The sequence below is a fragment of the Convolutriloba macropyga genome, chromosome 3 (genome assembly GCF_964194025.1).
Source record: "Convolutriloba macropyga chromosome 3, txConMacr16.3, whole genome shotgun sequence".
NCBI lineage: Eukaryota > Metazoa > Xenacoelomorpha > Acoela > Convolutidae > Convolutriloba > Convolutriloba macropyga.
The window spans coordinates 10612092-10631191 of NC_134470.1; the positions used below are offsets into that span (position 1 = coordinate 10612092).

General features: G+C 35.1%; 1 protein-coding gene across 7 annotated transcripts in view; it reads right to left on the bottom strand.

Annotated features, from left to right (window-relative positions):
- Positions 1–513: 513 nt before the first annotated feature.
- LOC142335925 (uncharacterized) overlaps positions 514–19100 on the bottom strand; it is a 147860-nt gene continuing 129273 nt past the window's right edge. For all 7 annotated transcript variants that reach the window (XM_075384316.1, XM_075384319.1, XM_075384320.1 and 4 more), the window contains exons 17-22: positions 17284–17635; positions 15817–16087; positions 6777–6920; positions 2824–3006; positions 1854–2027; positions 514–873 (exon numbers count right to left, since the gene is read on the bottom strand). In XM_075384316.1, the coding sequence (XP_075240431.1) occupies positions 523–873; positions 1854–2027; positions 2824–3006; positions 6777–6920; positions 15817–16087; positions 17284–17635 (1475 nt within the window). In that variant the 3' untranslated portion in view covers positions 514–522. The remainder of the gene's footprint in view (positions 874–1853; positions 2028–2823; positions 3007–6776; positions 6921–15816; positions 16088–17283; positions 17636–19100) is intronic.

Genomic DNA, 19100 nt, shown 5'->3' on the forward strand with positions numbered 1-19100 from the left:
AGAAAAAACAAATACTCGGTCCGCTATTATTGAGTTCAATTTCATATGATTGAAAATGCTTTGGTTGCAGTCTTCTTTTAAAAGAACACTACATAATTTTGTTGATTTTGTGGTCAATTGGAAATAAACTTTGAGGGGGCACATAAGGTAGCAGAACGGGTAATCACACTGAAGCAGCACAGGCAACAACAGAACATTAAGCATCAGGGCGCGAACGGCGATTTCTGAGATAGATTTCTTTGATAATAAAAATCAGATTTTCGCGACTTTTTGTTGACGGGTCGTGCTTTGAGTACTGCTTTTACTGATACCCCCTATTAAATATAAAGTTTTATTACACATTTTGTTAGTTAAAAACAAAGTAATTCCATTAGTCCTTAGCTTTATTACTGTGAATCTTTTCATGTGATTATGATAACATCAACTTTTTCAACTTTAAATTTGAAAATAAACATCAACATAGTAAAACACATTTAAAATAAATTTACATCGACAAAATTAATTTTAAAAAAACAATTCGTTTTAGCTAAACAAAAAGACATAGTTCTGTAACGATGAGTTCTGGCCATCTTGTGAAAAATTGGTACTAGTGCCACCTGAAGTTTTACGTGAATTAATGTTTGAACTGTTGTTCACATTTTGTTCATCTATGGAGGTGAAAGACATCCCTTGTCCGGCTGAAAAGAGTAGATGACAGCCCACTTTGGGTTCCCATGTTTTGCTCCCTGTCCGGTTAGTGTAGGAGGATGAGTTGGATAGCACAGGATGTTGGGGGTGGTGGTGGTGGGGGGTGTCTGAGTTTGGGTCTAGGGATAGAGTATCCAGTGATATCGGTAGGGTCATGTTTGAAGGGAATGAGGCGAGACACGATACCTGTAATAGGAACAATTGTTAATCAACGTTACAAATCAATTTAGGGAAACTGCTTCAATTCAAAAACTGCTCATGATCAAAAGAAATATTGGATCTTTTCCCATTGTGCCTATCCCCCTCCTCCCAAGCGCTTAGAGGTTGCATATTATCTGCACCCCCAGACGCTAGTGCTATATTTTTACAATAACTTACTGTGTAATGACACGTGCTCTGTAACTGGGAGGGGGGGGGTGCATAATGCACAGGGGGCACAAACGGAAAAGATCCAAAATATTTCTATAAATATTTTTCTACACTAGTGTCAAAATATATCAACTCAAATATCATTGTATTACTCAAAATACAACCGTGCTACTATTTATTCATTAAAAGATAACTGAGCCGTTGAGCTTTTTTAGTCCCTTAAAATTAAAGTGCTATCGACTACTTCAAAGGTCAAAGTTCAAATATACAACATGCAGATATCAGGCGTTTCGTTGTTCATTAGAACGTCGGGAGATTTTCGAACGTTCGCCTGCGTTGCAACTTTATGGGACTAACTACACAGTTGATGGATATTTTCCGTTTGTCCCCCCCCCCCCCCCCAGTAAGTTACCAGTAAGTTATGTAACATCCGTTACAAAGCACGTGCCATTACATAGTAAATCAATCTGTAAAAACATGGAACGTACGTTTGGGGGGCTGCAAAAGATATGCAGCCACTAATATGGGGGGGGGGGGGGCACAACCGGAAAAGATAAGAGTATAGATTTGGGTCTTTCCAATTATAGTCCCCCCAGTATAGTGATCAGATAACCTATAGCCCCCATCCCCCAATCATGGTAATTATACCATAATGGGGTGGTATAATTTCATGGGGGGGGGGGGGGGGGGGGGGCTATGATGGGAATGACCCGATTATTTAATGTCATAAACGAATGATCATTCAAATTCCAAGCGGTTGTTTAAGAAATTTAACCTCGAAAATGGGGAACACATACTTGTCTGTTGTGCTGTATGGGTAGTATGGTGGGTTTTGCAGGGGGAGCTTTGAACTCGGTGGTGTTTGGGGACAAGAGGGGAACTGGGAATGATATGATGTTGCCACATGAGGTCCCCACCACCATCTGGTCACAGAAGGAGGCCACACACACCACACTCGGGTTGTCAAGGAACTGAAACAGTACTACTCAATTATAGGATCTATTCTGTTTCGCCCCCCTCCCCCAGCGTTTTTTTACGCCCCCCAGTTACAAATTATATGTTGTTATATAGCGCGTTATTATGTAAAAAAAGCACGTGCGCCTGGGGGGCATAAAAAATCACAAAAATTTGAAAAGATTTGAGGAATGCCTGATTTTTGGCTTGGAACGTCGGATGAAGCTACCTTTGCTTAGTCTGAATTTTTTCTACTTCCTCTTTTTTGAGTAAAATGGCATACAATAAACAGTTGTGATACAAAAAAATTTATGACAGATTTTTTCCTTTGGTCAGCTGAAAACGCGCGCGCCGAATTTTTAACCCCAAACCCTTAGGTTTTTCGCATTTTCTTTTTTTTTTTGGGGGGGGGGGGAATTAAATTTAAAAATTCCACTCATTATCCCTCTTAATATTACACAACTTTAACCACGTAGCCAAATTACTCCCCACTCTTACATCATTTTTGGTGGAATTTTTGGGGTCATTTTGATACAGAGGTGACTAAATAAATGACTATGCAAAATTGTCGTTAAAACGAGGCGATTTCTTCATTAATGAGTTATTTTGTGCTCATTACCTTACCAACAATAAAGTAATTACTAAAACAGCTAAAATAGTGATTAGGGTTCATAACAGATTTTGTTCATGTGAAAAAGAACATTTTGCCCAAAAAAATTGTGTGCATTCTGCTGTTATCATTATGTTATCATTAAAGGAGAAAAAAATGGACTGGTCCATTTAGGTTTTAGAGTGGAATGAATGAAATTGAACCTGGTCATAAGTAGTGGTGGCTTCCCTAAGGGTGGATTGCAAGTCCACTTCCGCCACGTGTTGGAACAGGACAGAGTGGAACAGTTTCAGTTTGGTGCTGTTGCCCAGTGCCACCCACACTCCAAAACTAGACGCCGCCAGAGACCGGATGCAAGAATCGTCTCCACAGATACGAAGAGCAAGCTTAAATGCATGTCAATTTTTGAGGACGTCAATCTGGGCCAATGGGAGTCTAGCTCAGTCAGTATAAGAATTGAAGCTACATACACAGAATGCAAAATGTGCAGATATACATGGAACTGTTTTCGGACCTACCCCCCCCCCCCATTGTTTTTCCATGCCCCTACCCTTACAAATTATCTGTAGTAATAAAGCACGTTACTATGAAAAAAATAGCAGGCGGTGTGTGAAAGTTATATGCCCACTAAGCCCGGGGGGGGGGGGGCAGAGTAGATCTCGTTTTCTGCACCCGTAAACAAAAGTTTTCGTTTAATTACTGTGTGCCAACAAGTTAATGGTTTAAGTATTGTGTGTTAGCAATGAATATGGATTGCATAGTATAATAATATAAGAGGTGGAACCATCTTACAAAATTTAGGATCTATTCTGCCCCCACCCCCACCCCCAGCTTAGTGGGCATATAACTTTAACTACCCCAGACGCATGTGCTATTTTTCACATAGCAACGTGCTAAGTAACAATACATAATTTGTAAATGGGTGGTATTGAAGAGATTGGGAGGGGGGGGGGGCAAAATGGATCCGACAACGGTTATTAATGCCTTCTGATAGCTTCTGACTGGACCTCGGGTCAATCTGTACAGAAAATGTTACGTTGACAGGAAGAGCTTTTTGTAAACTGGATAGGCTAACAAAAACAATTCAAACAGAATTATCAAAACTAGTGCTTGACAAATATTTGACTATTCCTCGGTACTGCGGCTATGCAGTTCAAATTTTCCAGAAAAAAATATTTAAAATTTTTAATATTTTTAAATTGTCCTTTTAAATTTCATTAGCAAAATGCGAAGTATCAAAATATTTTACAAAATAAACCAAGAAAAAAGAGCTTCTTTTCTTTTATGAGAGAAAGGTCTTCAATTTTCTAGGCAGACAGAAACAGTCGAAAGTCACAAGGCATCAAAAGAGAATGCTTTTGATCATTTTTGGCGTTAGTCCAAAAATGCTTTTAATCTCAAAGTAGGAATGGAAGAGCTAGTCACCACTATGACATACACGATACTTCTCGACACCAAAACAATTACTTTCTTCGATACCAATTACTTCTTTAGTCCTGGACAGCCATAAAAATGACGGCCGAAGATAAATTGAACAATTTTCGGAAACAATTTTTTGGACTTTCACGAAATGCTTTACGAACGTGAAATTTCTTGACATATTTGATGTAAAAATTTAAGACAACTTCAGCGCCTTAAAAATTACAAATATGCTGAAAATTTTATAGCTGGTTGCATTGATGTGCCTTAACATTTCAGGCCACAGATTTAAGACAAAAGAGTAAGAAAAAACTAAATCCAGCCGATAGGCAAGCAAGCCGAACTTTACTCGGATACAAAGAGAAACATTTGATTATTTCATAAACGAAATTACGCAAACAAAAGAAAATTTCAATAGCACACAATTATTTAAGAAAAGCAGCTTATAGAATTTTGAAAAGTGAGAATACTAGAAAACAGATAATATAGGCAAGAATGTACAAAATTTAAACGAAGTTACGTCCTTAGGCATAACAATACACCGCAAAATAAATTACATAAATTACATACAGTGTAAATGGGTGGTATCAAAACATTGGAGGGGGGCAAAATGGATCCGGCAACGGTCATTAATGTCTTCTGGTAGCTTCTTACTGGACCTCGGGTCAATCTGTAAAGAAAATGTTACGTTGACAAGAAGACCTCTTTAGTAAAATGGGCAGGCTAACAAAAACAACTCAAACAGAATTATTAAAACTAGTGCTTGACAAATATTTGACTATTCCTCGGTACTGCGGCAATGAAGTTCCATTTCCAAAAAAAATTACTTAAAATTTTTTAATTTTTTAAACTTGTACTTATAAATTTTATTTGCAAAATACGAATTATCGAAATGTATTTACAAAAACAAAAACAAGAAAAAAGAGCTTCTTTTCTATTATGACAAAAAGGTCTTCAATTTTCTAGGCTGACAGAAACATTGGAAAGTCACAAGGCATCAATAGCGTATGCCTTTAATCGTTTTTTAATCTCAAATCAAGAAAGGAAGAGCTAGTCACTACTTTTACATACATGATACTTCTCGGCATCAAAAGAAAAAACTAGTTTTTTCGATACCAGTTACTTCTTTAGTCTTGGACAGTCATAAAAATTACGATGAAAGATAAATTGAATAGTTTTCAGAAACAATTTTATGAACTTTTACAAAATGTTACAAATGTGAAATTACTTCAAATGTTTGATGTAACGATTTAAGATGGTTTCAGCGCTTGGAGAATTACGAACAAGTTGATATTTTGATTGCTTGTTGCACTGATGTGGCTTAACATTCCAGGCCAAATGTTTAAGACAAAAAGTAAGAAAAACCAAAATCTAGCCGATAGGCAAACAAGCCGAACTTTACTCGGATTCAAAGAGGATTATGGGTTATTTCTTAAACGAAATAACACAAACCAATAAATGGTTTGAGTAGCATACAATGACAATTATTTGACAAAAGTAGCTTTATGAATTTCAGAAAGAGGGAATACTCGCAAAGAGATTATCTAGGAAAGCATCTACAAAAATTAAACGAAGTTACGTACACAGGCATAATTATAGACCGATAATTACAAATCTCAAATGTCAAAAAATTAATCAGACGGATGTGGAAGTTTTGCGGAGTTTTGTACAAAACAAGATACTACTTTCAGAAAACCAATTACTACTATTCTATGAAAGTTACGTCACGCCTGTAATAACTTTGGGTCATATGGTTTACGGTTGTAAAACAAAAACAAACTTGAAAAAAATTTAATTTGCAATAAACAATTTTTTGATTAACTTTTTGTAGCTTGCAGACAAATCTCTTCAGAACCTGCTTGAAAAGAACGTTTTGCCAGAAGGGAAAATCCGAATACAACAGAGGGAATTTTACAAAGCAAACGATTTCATAAAGAAAGAGGAAAAAATCGTTAAAACGACAGCTCATGTTGGCTCACATTTACCTAGCTGTAAACAAGCTAATACCAGATTATATAACTAAAAGGAACCACCATAAGTTAAATATTTTTGCAAAATACTTTACGTTTTTGAAAATCAAAAACGGATAGATATGTTTTTTTTCCACATGAGTTAGGTCTCATCCAGTATACATCCGGGCTACCCACGAGACCTGACAAAAGTCTGTTTGGGATGCCCGCCAGGCAGTAATATCTATTACTTTTTATAGTTTTTGTTGCTGCTCTGGTGGAATTCAAAATTCAAATTCAAATTTTTGAAAAAGAGGTCAAGTAAGCCAAAAAACTTTTGAGATAGCCCTATTATAAACTGTTTCTCGCATACTTTTTGGCTTATTTTTACTTCGGCTTACTTTGCGTGGACCGTCCAATAAATATTAGGTGAAACCCCCAGACAAAATGTCTGATATTCTAAATTATCACTGTTTCCACTACTAACAAATTAAAACGAGAAACAGAAGAATTTTCCTCAAAAAAGCGTCAAACTTGGACAAAAGACAAAATTGCCAACATAAATAGCCCTTTACCAACAGAACTCCTCCAATTTAGATAACCAACGGATGGTTTAAGGTGGTTTAGGATTAGGTGTTAATTTTTTTTTTGAAAAACTACAACTCCTCCAAAAGCTTATTTCATTATTAATGACATGGGTATTGGGATTAATACATTCCAATTTTATATGAACTTGATTTTTGAATCCCTCAAATTGCTGATTTGAACCTAAAGGATGCATGACTTACCTTTTCAGATAGGTCTGATAGTTGTATGACGTAAAGAGTGTTGTTTGTGGCTGCCCATAACTTATCTCCTGCCACCAACATGCACTTGACAGAATGGTTCGACATCTGCACAATATCAGATGGACCGTCTATGCAGTGCAGCTCCTGAGATCAAACAAATATTAAAATTATTCTTAAATTTTTACAAATGTTACTAACTGATTTGAATTATATCGAATAACATGTAAATGTTTATAACTTTTGGTTTTATTCGTGAAGTTAATCTCACATGTTTGGATGGAAAAAAATACAACAAACTACCACTCATACAAAATATTGCATCGCTTGATATTGCAATACGCCTAGCTGCATTTTTTATGCCTAGTCAAAATCTCCATTACATGACAATATCGCTGTTTACCGAACGCATGTATTAAGATCAGGAAAGAAAGCGAGCGCGAAAAAGTCCGACACGCTCAAATTGTGGTATATAGGTCGGTAGATTTCGCATTTTATAGTGTGCGTAATCTAGCGACAAGTGTAATTGACTCTAATAATTTGATCAAAGGTACTAGTTCTTTAATCATTCTTTGATTCGGGGGGATTTGTCGCAATTTTTCGCATTGCTAATATCGCTAGATTGTGCAGAAACTGACGTGACGAAATTAACGACGAAGGAACGGCAATTTGGACGGTGATATTCGCATTGTCGCTGATCTCGGAAAATTTTGCTTAAATGCCAAAAAAACAACGAAGTGTGTACTTTTTTTTATCATTTCGACCAAGTGTTGTTTTTGACAAGTGTTATATCATAGTTTTGGGAATAATCTCGATGACGAGAGATTATTTCCAAAACAGACTAAAACACCCTAAACTCACAGGTACATTCAGCCTTCCGAAACTAAACTCCGAAAAGATTTTCCATTATCAGTTTTAGTTTTTGATCGTGAGTTAGAAAACTCATCCTAATTTACAATGCTGAGAAAATTAGAACACATAATCTATTTTGACAAAATTAAGTTCAATTAAATGATTTCCTCAGCTAAGTAAGGTCCAATGCAATATTAGCCAACGCAATATTTTTTATGTTATGTAATCTGAAGCAGAATGATTTGAATGGACAAAAAATAGGTTTTAAATGATTGATATCAAGATTATAGATATTAGTTTGTCCTGTATTACTCGGCAGAACCTGTACCGGATTGCAAAGTGGGAATTTGCTCTCAAATATTAGTGATACTCACGCCCTATTTTAGTACAAGGGAAATCACATACTGTTGATTTTACTTAAAAATTATTTCAACGTTCAAAAGATAACTTTTCTCATTCGCCTTTCAGCTTACATTAGGTAAGTTAGATTTGAAGGCCTCGAAATCACTCGATTTTATTCTGGTTTTATAATTAATTTAACACTTTTGTTCTAGCAACTATTAAATTAATTCTTTCCTTGCCCATTGACACGTTCAGCAGCAGATATTGAAGAGTGATAGTATAGAGGCATAAAAAGAAAAACCATACCCGGCAGATTGCCGGAAAATAGCCGCCGTTGATTCCCATAACTCAATTGGGATTGAATGAAAAGAAAATATCATCAAAAATTGATTTTTGTATAAAAACATTTTTAAGTGCGATTTATTTTGATGTCATTTCGTAATTGAACATACTCCTGTCTCTCAGTGAGAGGCTACAGGGTCTAGTAGCAATACCAATAAGCAATATAGATAGTAACTAAAACTTCTGGGAGCAAAGTTCAAGTACCGGGCATCTACAAATGGGCTTTATGGGTTTTTCCCTTTTCTATTTCTGACTTCGATTTTTTTATACTGACTCTCTTCATTTTGAACTGCTTTGCTGAGCAGCTGCTGTTTAAAAGGACTTTGAGCAGAATGACACAAGAGTGAAACTAGCCGAGAGAAGTCAAAAAGATTTCCCGCAAAATGTCGAAAAAGCGGCAAAATGTGTAAAGCGAAAAAAGTTCGACGAAGTAAAAAAAAATAGGAGCGCTAAAATAGCCGGCTGAGAAGATGAGGGCGGCTCTTAATAACAATGAAACGCATTAATTAATAGCTGCAATGAAAAATTGCGGCCCTAATGCAAACAATTTTTCGGTCCCCTCAGTTTCATTTTTCGCAACAAACCAAGTTTTAGTAAATCCGACAGTCAAGCTCATACATATCAGATAACACACACAAGAAATGTAAAACTATCAAATACTGAAAATATTTGTACAGTTTGAATTGCAACTTCCTCTAAGGAATATTTGACAATTACTCTATAATATGCAGGAAAACAGCTGCTGTTAATGAATGCGTGAGCACATTGTTGGTAAAAATGACAATAGAAAAATATTTGCCTAATATACGCAACTTCATACAAGTGGTTTTTTTTTCAAAAGCTCTTAAAACTTAACTATTATCTGTTAATTAGGAATCTACAAAGTTTTATTAATATTAGCTTTTATGTTGATCCCAATTGTAGTTTTTAAACAGAATTTTTGTTCAAAAAATGATGTTAGCATTTTCGTGTAGAGTTAATGAGAAATGGCGCACCTTGACTCTCAATAAAACTGTCAGCTAATATTCAATTTCCAAAAAATATTTCTTAGATTTAACTGTTTTATAGTCTGAAACTCATTCATGATATTCGGTGTTGTGTGTTTCTAATAAAATAACATTTTTCTACCTGAACAGTACCAAACGGCAACAACTGGCTGAAAAAACTCATATGTTTTCCACGACTTGGTCGGATCAGAAAACCATGATCGGGTAAAAAAGGACCTGTGTTGGGAACCCATGTTATAAACCACTTATAGACGAAGGCTAACCAGCAGGTATAAACTGCTAATTGGTACTAACTTATAGCTTTGGTAAGTATAATCTGACTACCCTCGCCTAAAAATTTGTAGTGTCGCTGATCTCGGAAAATTTTGCTTAAATGCCAAAAAAACAACGAAATCTGTACTTTTTTATCATTTCGACCAAGTGTTGTTTTTGACAAGTGTTGTATCATAGTTTTGGAAATAATCTATAATCTCGATGACGAAAGTTTATTTCCAAAACAGGCTAAAACGCCCTAAACTCACAGGTACATTCAGCCATCCGAAACTAAACTGCGAAAAGATTTTCCATTATCAGTTTCAGTTTTTGATCGTGAGTCAGAAAAACTCATCCTGATTTGCAATACTGAGAACATTAGAACACTTAATCTATTTGGACAAAATTAAGTTCAATTAAATTATTTCCACAGCTAAGTTAGGTCCAATGCAATATTAGCCAACGCAATATTTTTTTTATGTTGTGTAATCTGAAGCAGAATGATTTGAATGAATAAGAAACAGAGTTTAAATGATTAATATCAAGATTAGAGATGTTGATTTGTACTGTATTACTCGGCAGAACCTGTACCGGATTGCAAAGTGGGAATTTGCTCTCAAATAATAGTGATACTCGCGCCCTATTTTATCACATGGGAGATCACATGCTGTTGATTATACTTAAAAATTATTTCATAGGATTCTTTTTCTCATTCGCCTTTCAGCCTACATTAGGTAAGTTAAATTTGAAGGCCTCCAAATCACTCGATTTTATTCTGGTTTTATATTTAAATTAACACTTTTGTTCTAGAAACTAGTAAACAAATTCTTTCCTTGCCAATTGACACGTTCAGCAGCAAATAGTGAAGGAAAAAAAACCGCCGTTGATTCCCATAACTCTATTGGGATTGAAAGAAAAGAAAATATCAACAAAAATTGATTTTTGTATAAAAACATTTTTAAGTGCGATTTATTTTGATGTTATTTCGTAATTGAACATACCCCTGTCTCTCAGAGAGAGGCTACAGGGTCTAGTATCAATACCAATAAGCATTATAGATAGTAACTAAAACTTCTGAGAACAAAGTTCAAGTAGCGGGCATCTAAAAATGGGCTTTATGGGTTTATCCCGTTTCTATTTCTGACTTTGATTTTTTTTATACTGACTCTCTTCATTTCGAATTGCTTTGCTGAGCAGCTGTTGTTTAAAAGGACTTTGAGCAGAATGACACAAGAGTGAAACTAGCCTAGAGAAGTCAAAAAAGATTTCACGCAAAATGTCGAAAAAGCGGCAAAATGTGTAAAGCGAAAAAAGTTTGACGAAGTAAAAACAAAAGCGCTAAAGTAGCCGGCTGAGAAGATGAGGGCGGCTATTAATAACAATGAAACGCATTAATTGAAACCTGCGATGAAAAATTTCAGCCCTTATGCAAACAGTTTTTCTGTCCCCTCAGTTTCATTTTTTGCAACAAACCAAGTTTTAGTAAATCCGACAGTCAAGCTCTTACATATCAGATAACACACACAAGAAATGTAAAACTATCAAATACTGAAAACATTTGTACAGTTTGAGTTGCAACTTCCTCTAAGGAATATTTGACAATTACTCTATAATATGCAGGAAAACAGCTGCTGTTAATGAATGCGTGAGCACATTGTTGGTAAAAATGACAATAGAAAAATATTTGCCGAATATACGCAACTTCATACAAGTGGTTTTTTTCAAAAGCTCTTAAAACTTAACTATTATCTGTTAATTAAGAATCTACAAAGTTTTATTAATATTAGCTTTTATGTTGATCCCAATTGTAGTTTTTAAACAGAATTTTTGTTCAAAAAATGATGATAGCATTTTCGTGTAGAGTTAATGAGAAATGGCGCACCTTGACTCTCAATAAACCTGTCAGCTAATATTCAATTTCCAAAAAAATATTTCATAGATTTAAATGTTTTATAGTCTGAAACTCATTCATGATATTCGGTGTTGTGTGTTTCTAATAAAATAACATTTTTCTACCTGAACAATACCAAACGGCAACAACTGGCTGAAAAAAATTCATATGTTTTCCACGACTTGGTCGGATCAGAAAACCATGATCGGGTAAAAAAGAACCTGTGTTGGGAACCCATGTTAAAAACCACTTATAGACGAAGGCTAACCAGCAGGTATAAACTGCTAATTGGTACTAACTTATAGCTTTGGTAAGTATAATCTGACTACCCTCGCCTAAAAATTTGTAGTGTCGCTGATCTCGGAAAATTTTGCTTAAATGCCAAAAAAACAACGAAATCTGTACTTTTTAATCATTTCGACCAAATGTTGTTTTTGACAAGTGTTATATCATAGTTTTGGAAATAATCTCGATGACGAAAGTTTATTTCCAAAACAGGCTAAAACGCCCTAAACTCACAGGTACATTCAGCCTTCCGAAACTAAACTGCGAAAAGATTTTCCATTATCAGTTTTAGTTTTTGATCGTGACTTGGAAAAACTCATCCTAATTTACAATACTGAGAAAATTAGAACACTTAATCTATTTTGACAAAATTAAGTTCAAGTAAATTATTTCCACAGCTAAGTTAGGTCCAATGCAATATTAGCCAACGCAATATTTTTTTTATGTTGTGTAATCTGAAGCACAATGATTTGAATGAATAAGAAACAGAGTTTAAATGATTAATATCAAGATTAGAGATGTTGATTTGTACTGTATTACTCGGCAGAACCTGTACCGGATTGCAAAGTGGGAATTTGCTCTCAAATAATAGTGATACTCGCGCCCTATTTTATCACATGGGAAATCACATGCTGTTGATTAAACTTAAAAACTATTTCAACGTTCAAAAGATTACTTTTCTCATTCGCCTTTCAGCCTACATTAGGTAAGTTAAATTTGAAGGCCTCCAAATAACTCGATTTTATTCTGGTTTTATAATTAAATTAACACTTTTGTTCAAGAAACTAGTATACAAATTCTTTCCTTGCCCCTTGACACGTTCAGCAGCAAATAGTGAAGGAAAAAAAGCCGCCGTTGATTCCCATAACTCTATTGGGATTGAAAGAAAAGAAAATATCAACAAAAATTGACTTTTGTATAAAAACATTTTTAAGTGCGATTTATTTTGATGTCATTTCGTAATTGAACATACTCCTGTCTCTCAGAGAGAGGCTACAAGGTCTAGTATCAATACCAATAAGCATTATAGATAGTAACTAAAACTTCTGAGAACAAAGTTCAAGTACCGGGCATCTAAAAATGGGCTTTATGGGTTTATCCCATTTCTATTTCTGACTTTGATTTTTTTATACTGACTCTCTTCATTTCGAATTGCTTTGCTGAGCAGCTGCTGTTTAAAAGGACTTTGAGCAGAATGACGCAAGAGTAAAACTAGCCTAGAGAAGTCAAAAGATTTCACGCAAAATGTCGAAAAAGCGGCAAAATGTGTAAAGCGAAAAAAGTTTGACGAAGTAAAAAAAAATGAGCGCTAAAATAGCCGGCTGAGAAGATGAGGGCGGCTATTAATACCAATGAAACGCATTAATTAAAACCTTCGATGAAAAATTTCAGCCCTAATGCAAACAGTTTTTCTGTCCCCTCAGTTTCATTTTTTGCAACAAACCAAGTTTTAGTAAATCCGACAGTCAAGCTCATACATATCAGATAACACACACAAGAAATGTAAAACTGACAAATACTGAAAATATTTGTACAGCTTGAGTTGCAACTTCCTCTAAGGAATATTTGACATTTACTCTATAATGTGTAGGAAAACAGCTGCTGTTAATGAATGCGTGAGCACATTGTTGGTAAAAATGACAATAGAAAAATATTTGCCGAATATACGCAACTTCATACAAGTGTTTTTTTTCAAAAGCTCTTAAAAGTTAACTGCTATCCGTTCATTAAGAATCTACAAAGTTTTATTAATATTAACTAAACTGCGAAAAGATTTTCCATTATCAGTTTCAGTTTTTGATCGTGAGTCAGAAAAGCTCATCCTAATTTGCAATACTGAGAACATTAGAACACTTAATCTATTTTGACAAAATTAAGTTCAATTAAATTATTTCCACAGCTAAGTCAGGTCCAATGCAATATTAGCCAACGCAATATTTTTTATGTTGTGTAATCTGAAGCAGAAAGATTTGAATGAATAAGAAATAGAGTTTAAATGATTGATGTCAAGATTAGAGATATTGATTTGTACTGTATTACTCGGCAGAACCTGTACCGGATTGCAAAGTGGGAATTTGCTCTCAAATAATAGTGATACTCACGCCCTATTTTATTAGATGGGAAATCAAATACTGTTGATTTTACTTAAAAATTATTTCAACGTTCAAAAGATTACTTTTCTCATTCGCCTTTCAGCCTACATTAGGTAAGTTAAATTTGAAGGCCTCGAAATCACTGATTTTATAATTAATTTAACACTTTTGTTCTAGAAACTAGTAAATAAATTCTTTCCTTGCCCATTGACACGTTCAGCAGTAGATATTGAAGAGTAATAGTATAGAGGCATGAAAAGAAAAAACATATCCGGCAGATTGCCGGAAAAGAGACGCCGTTGATGGAAAGAAAAGAAAATATCAATAAAAATTGATTTTTGTACAAAAACATTTTTAAGTGCAATTTATTTTGATGTCATTTCGTAATTGAACATACTCCTGTCTCTCAGAGAGAGGCTACAGGGTCTAGTATCAATAACAATAAGCATTATAGATAGTAACTAAAACTTCTGCGAACAAAGTTCAAGTACCGGGCATCTAAAAATGGGCTTTATGTGTTTATCCTTTTTCTATTTCTGACTTTGATTTTTTTAATACTGACTCTCTTCATTTTGAATTGCTTTGCTGAGCAGCTGCTGTTTAAAAGGACTTTGAGCAGAATGACACAAGAGTGAAACTAGCCTAGAGAAGTCAAAAAGATTTCACGGAAAATGTCGAAAAAGCGGCAAAATGTGTAAAGCGAAAAAAGTTCGACAATGTAAAAAAAATGAGCGCTAAAATAGCCGGCTGAAAAGATGAGGGCGGCTATTAATAACAATGAAACGCATTAATTAAAACCTGCGATGAAAAATTGCAGCCTTAATGCAAACAATTTTTCAGTCCCCTCAGTTTCATTTTTTGCAACAAACCAAGTTTTAGTAAATCCGACAGTCAAGCTCATACATATCAGATAACACACACAAGAAATGTAAATCTGACAAATACTGAAAATATTTGTACAGTTTGAGTTGCAACTTCTTCTAAGGAATATTTGACAATTACTCTATAATATGTAGGAAAACAGCTGCTGTTAATGAATGCGTGAGCACATTGTTGGTAAAAATGACAATAGAAAAATATTTGCCGAATATACGCAACTTCATACAAGTGTTTTTGTTTCAAAAGCTCTTAAAAGTTAACTGCTATCTGTTCATTAAGAATCTACAAAGTTTTATTAATATTAGCTTATTTGTTGATACCAATTGTAGTTTATAAACAGAATTTTTGATCAAAAAATGAAGTTTGCATTTTCGTGTAGAGTTAATGAGAAATGGCGCACCTTGACTCTCAATAAACCTGTCAGCTAATATTCAATTTCCAAAAAAATATTTCATAGATTTAAATGTTTTATAGTCTGAAACTCATTCGTGATATTGGGTGTTGTGTGTTTCTAATATAATAACATTTTTCTACCCGAACAATACCGAACGGCAACAGCTGGCTGAAAAAACTCATATGTTTTCTACAACTTGGTCGGATCAGAAAATCATGATCGGGTAAAAAAGAACCTGTGTTGGGAACCCATGTTATATACTACTTATAGACGAGGGCTAACCAGCAGGTATAAATTGCTAATTGATACTAACTTATAGCTTTGGTAAGTATAATCTGACTACCCTCGCCTAAAAATCGCCCCTTTCAACTTAACCTAAGTTTTTTTAAAAATGCGGCCCCGTACCTAACTCTAAGGCACTTTCAGTACTGATTCAGTTAACGTTTAGAACTGATTTGCTTTTAATTCAGAGCAAATTCAGAAGTTCATTCTGAGTTTTCTCTGAATCAGAGGAATCCGTAGAATATTGGTACTGAATTTTCTCTGATTAGGAGAATTTCAGAATCACTGTCAGGATTGTTCTGACATATTTGATTCCAGTCTGAAAAATAAAATTTGTCTGAATGTGTTCTGATTCAGTACTGAAACTCAATTGAACGTTATGTACAGTCTATTTACATCGCTGCTTGACAGAAAATTGAATTACTTGGCCTGCAATTTCGAACACCATAATCTGACCATTCTCTAGTCCAGCATAAACATGAGTGAATGTGTGTTCAATACACGTAACTGCAGACCCCAAGTCAAATTCCCGAACGCAGACGAAAGAAGGCTGTAGTTGTTCCTGCCGGTGGGTGTTCCTGCCGGACTGGGTTGTTTGTTTGTTAGGACTGTTGTTGTTTATCTCTGGCGTGATTGTGGTAGTAGAAGATGATGTTTGTTCAATGATAATCATTGTTGTTATGTAAATTCTCAACCTGAAAAAATAAAACATTGGCAGGTCAATTTTCACCAGCCAGAGAACCAAATGAATCGAAAATTGATACAGAAGATCTCAATAGCTGCAATAGCTCAATAGAGTTTTTTTAATAGCTGCCAAGAAATTTTTTTGGTTTACATTGAGAAACCATGAAGTATTGATTGGCAAAATCGAAAAATTAGATGCATATTTTTTTCAATTAAAGAAGACTTTTTTCAGCAATAGAAATATTCAACGTATAATCAAATTTTGGGTGCATTTTGGACTATTTTTTATCTATTTTCCAGCAAAGCTTTGTTGGTCTGTTTTTCCTCGCAACGATCGAACTTTCAATAATAAGTCGGTGTTGCCTATCAATTATTATGCTGCCAATTTGGTCAGCTTTATCACAGATTAGATGTTGAAAGTCGTAAGAAATTTGGTTTAAGGTAACTCAATACAATACTATTCTTTCACTGCATCAAAAAGTCAAGTTATTCTTCTTTTATAATAGAACTATTAAACTGTTGGATTTCAAGATCATAACAATTGCCACGTATTCTTTTTGGAATTGATAAAAACTCGGCCATTGCATCACCAAACGAACAGACACACAAAAATAACGCACCACAATTGTATAAAAGTAAAAACATGCCACAATCACAGAAAAACATGCCTTTAAGGATAAATTATTGTCCAGATACATTGAACAATTTCATAATCTTTAACGTGTTTGTTTTCTTCAAGAACAAATTTACCAAAACAAACTTTACAAACTAATTCTTAATGCAGCCTTAAATTCAATTGATAGTTTCCTCTGCGTCACACATTGGCTTCATTATAAGAGAACTACAAAAGTTCTTAATTTCAAGTTCTTCGTAGTTAATGTTACTTTTAATTGAATTCGATAAGAAAACTCCAAAAATTGAGATTATACCCCCTATATTCCATAACCTTCGCATAATTATTGGGAATTTTATGTCGGCAGAAGTTGCATTTTTTGGTCAGACAAATTGACTGAATGTTCAGGGGAAAATTTTTAATAGCCCACCGCATTCCTTAAAAAAATCCCCCTTGTCATCAAGTTCACATGAGGGCACCCATGATTCCATGATTACTCTTGTTTGATCTTCTTACCCGCTGTCAATACTGCTGACATGTTGGGAGCACTACCGCTCTAAAGAAATAACATGCTGGAATTTGCGTGAAGCTTACCGTCCATCTGGACTGCCAAGCCAGAGCGAAGACGCCAGATGGTCAATTGCTGGAACACAGGATGACGTCATGACAGAAGGATACCCATGATGGTCCAAAGTGGGCAGTATACCTGTGACGTCACATCCGCTAACCCTACAGTGCTCCTCAATTGTAGCATGAGAGTCAAGCCCAGTTCGGGGGGAAGGGGAGGAGGAGGGGTAGCGGGAGGGGGCAGGAGGCAGTTGACTGGTTGGGTCCTCTTCGAGGCTGGAGGATATCTCGTGCTCCAGGGGTGGGAAGGAAGCCCTGTTTGGGTTGAAGGAGAAGTACTTGTCTGAGGAATAGGACTGTCCACTCGCGTTGCTCTGGACTGAAACCACAAAATTTATTTTGGGCTGAAAATGAATTATTTGGATATTTTCCGTTTGTGCCCCCCACCCCCACCCCCAGCTTGGTGGGTGCATATTGTTTGCATCCCCCCATGCAACACGCGACATATTTATAATAAAAAATTTCCCGCACCGAACTACAATTCTAAATGAGTTCTATACCAGTCTAAATTCAAATCTTTCATGGTTTTCAGTACTGGGAAAGTAATGTCTTACAAGAAAATTTTATAAAGGTGCCAGATAGTTTCGGGATACATTTTTAGGCACTTACTAAGGGATGCCAGATGGCCAATCGAATATAACTTTTCACTGTGTGGACTCATTTGGGTGCATAAAACTGTTTATTCTTGCGTTATTAGTTGTTTATAAATAAGTTATAAATAAGTATCTCAGAGTTTGCTTCGATGCCTGTATTTTCATTAACATTGTCTTTTTTTGATAAGATAACTTTGAACTTTATATTTTACTTTATTTTGCGGATGAGCGGGGTTGGAATTTTCTCACATTTTTGGGCATCCCTGGCAATTATCGAATCGGTATAGTGTCAAAAACGTGTCAAATTTTCCCTTTTTCTTAGATTTTTGCGCTCATTTAACTCATATGAACAAAGGCAATCACTCAAATGTCGAAGCTTCTGCGCAACATAGTCTGTGCGTCATGTTCTGTGAATACATGCACGCGCTATCTTGTTCCTCCATACGATGTTTTTGTGTTGAACTTCTTCGCTCTCCATTTCCATTTTATCCCTTGAAAAAGTTAGTTGACGCGGACAGACTATATATATTTTTAAAACAATGTTCACTATACTACATAAAAAAACCCGCGTGATATAAGTTGACAAATTAACTGTTCAGTTCTTAATTAGACGGAATGTGGTGCCATGATTAGCAAGTTTGAAGGAGGTGAGACGCGACAAAGAGGAATTTTCACCATGATTGACGTGAAAAAAAAGAATTCGCTCTTCTTACATATTAAATGACGTGATAGCCTTGCTGCAAAACCAACTAGAAAATCTGCAGAATTTCGATACACTATAGTCAAATTAACTAAAAAGGTTAGGTTGAAACTAATTCAAAATTGAAAAAAAATAAAAATAAATTCCTGATAACGTAGAGACTACAATTTTATGAGTGTTTTGAACACAAAACAAGACAATGAACTTCTGAATCATGCCAAAAAGAGAAAATTAAAAAAAAGATTATCGCAAACGGAAATTTTAAACAAGAAAAACAATAAGTCAAAAGGTCAACTAATTATCTTTTTTGTTTTTAAATCTTATACCACCAATATGGGAGTGTCTGGTTGCAACGGGGTTAATAGTTGGACACTCCTTTAGACATGTTAATCATTCACTTTTTTCGAAAATGCCTGCTCAGAAACGCTTTAAGGTAGGTTTTTCATAATTTTGAAAAAAAAATTGAAGTCGATAAAATGGCTCAAAAATGA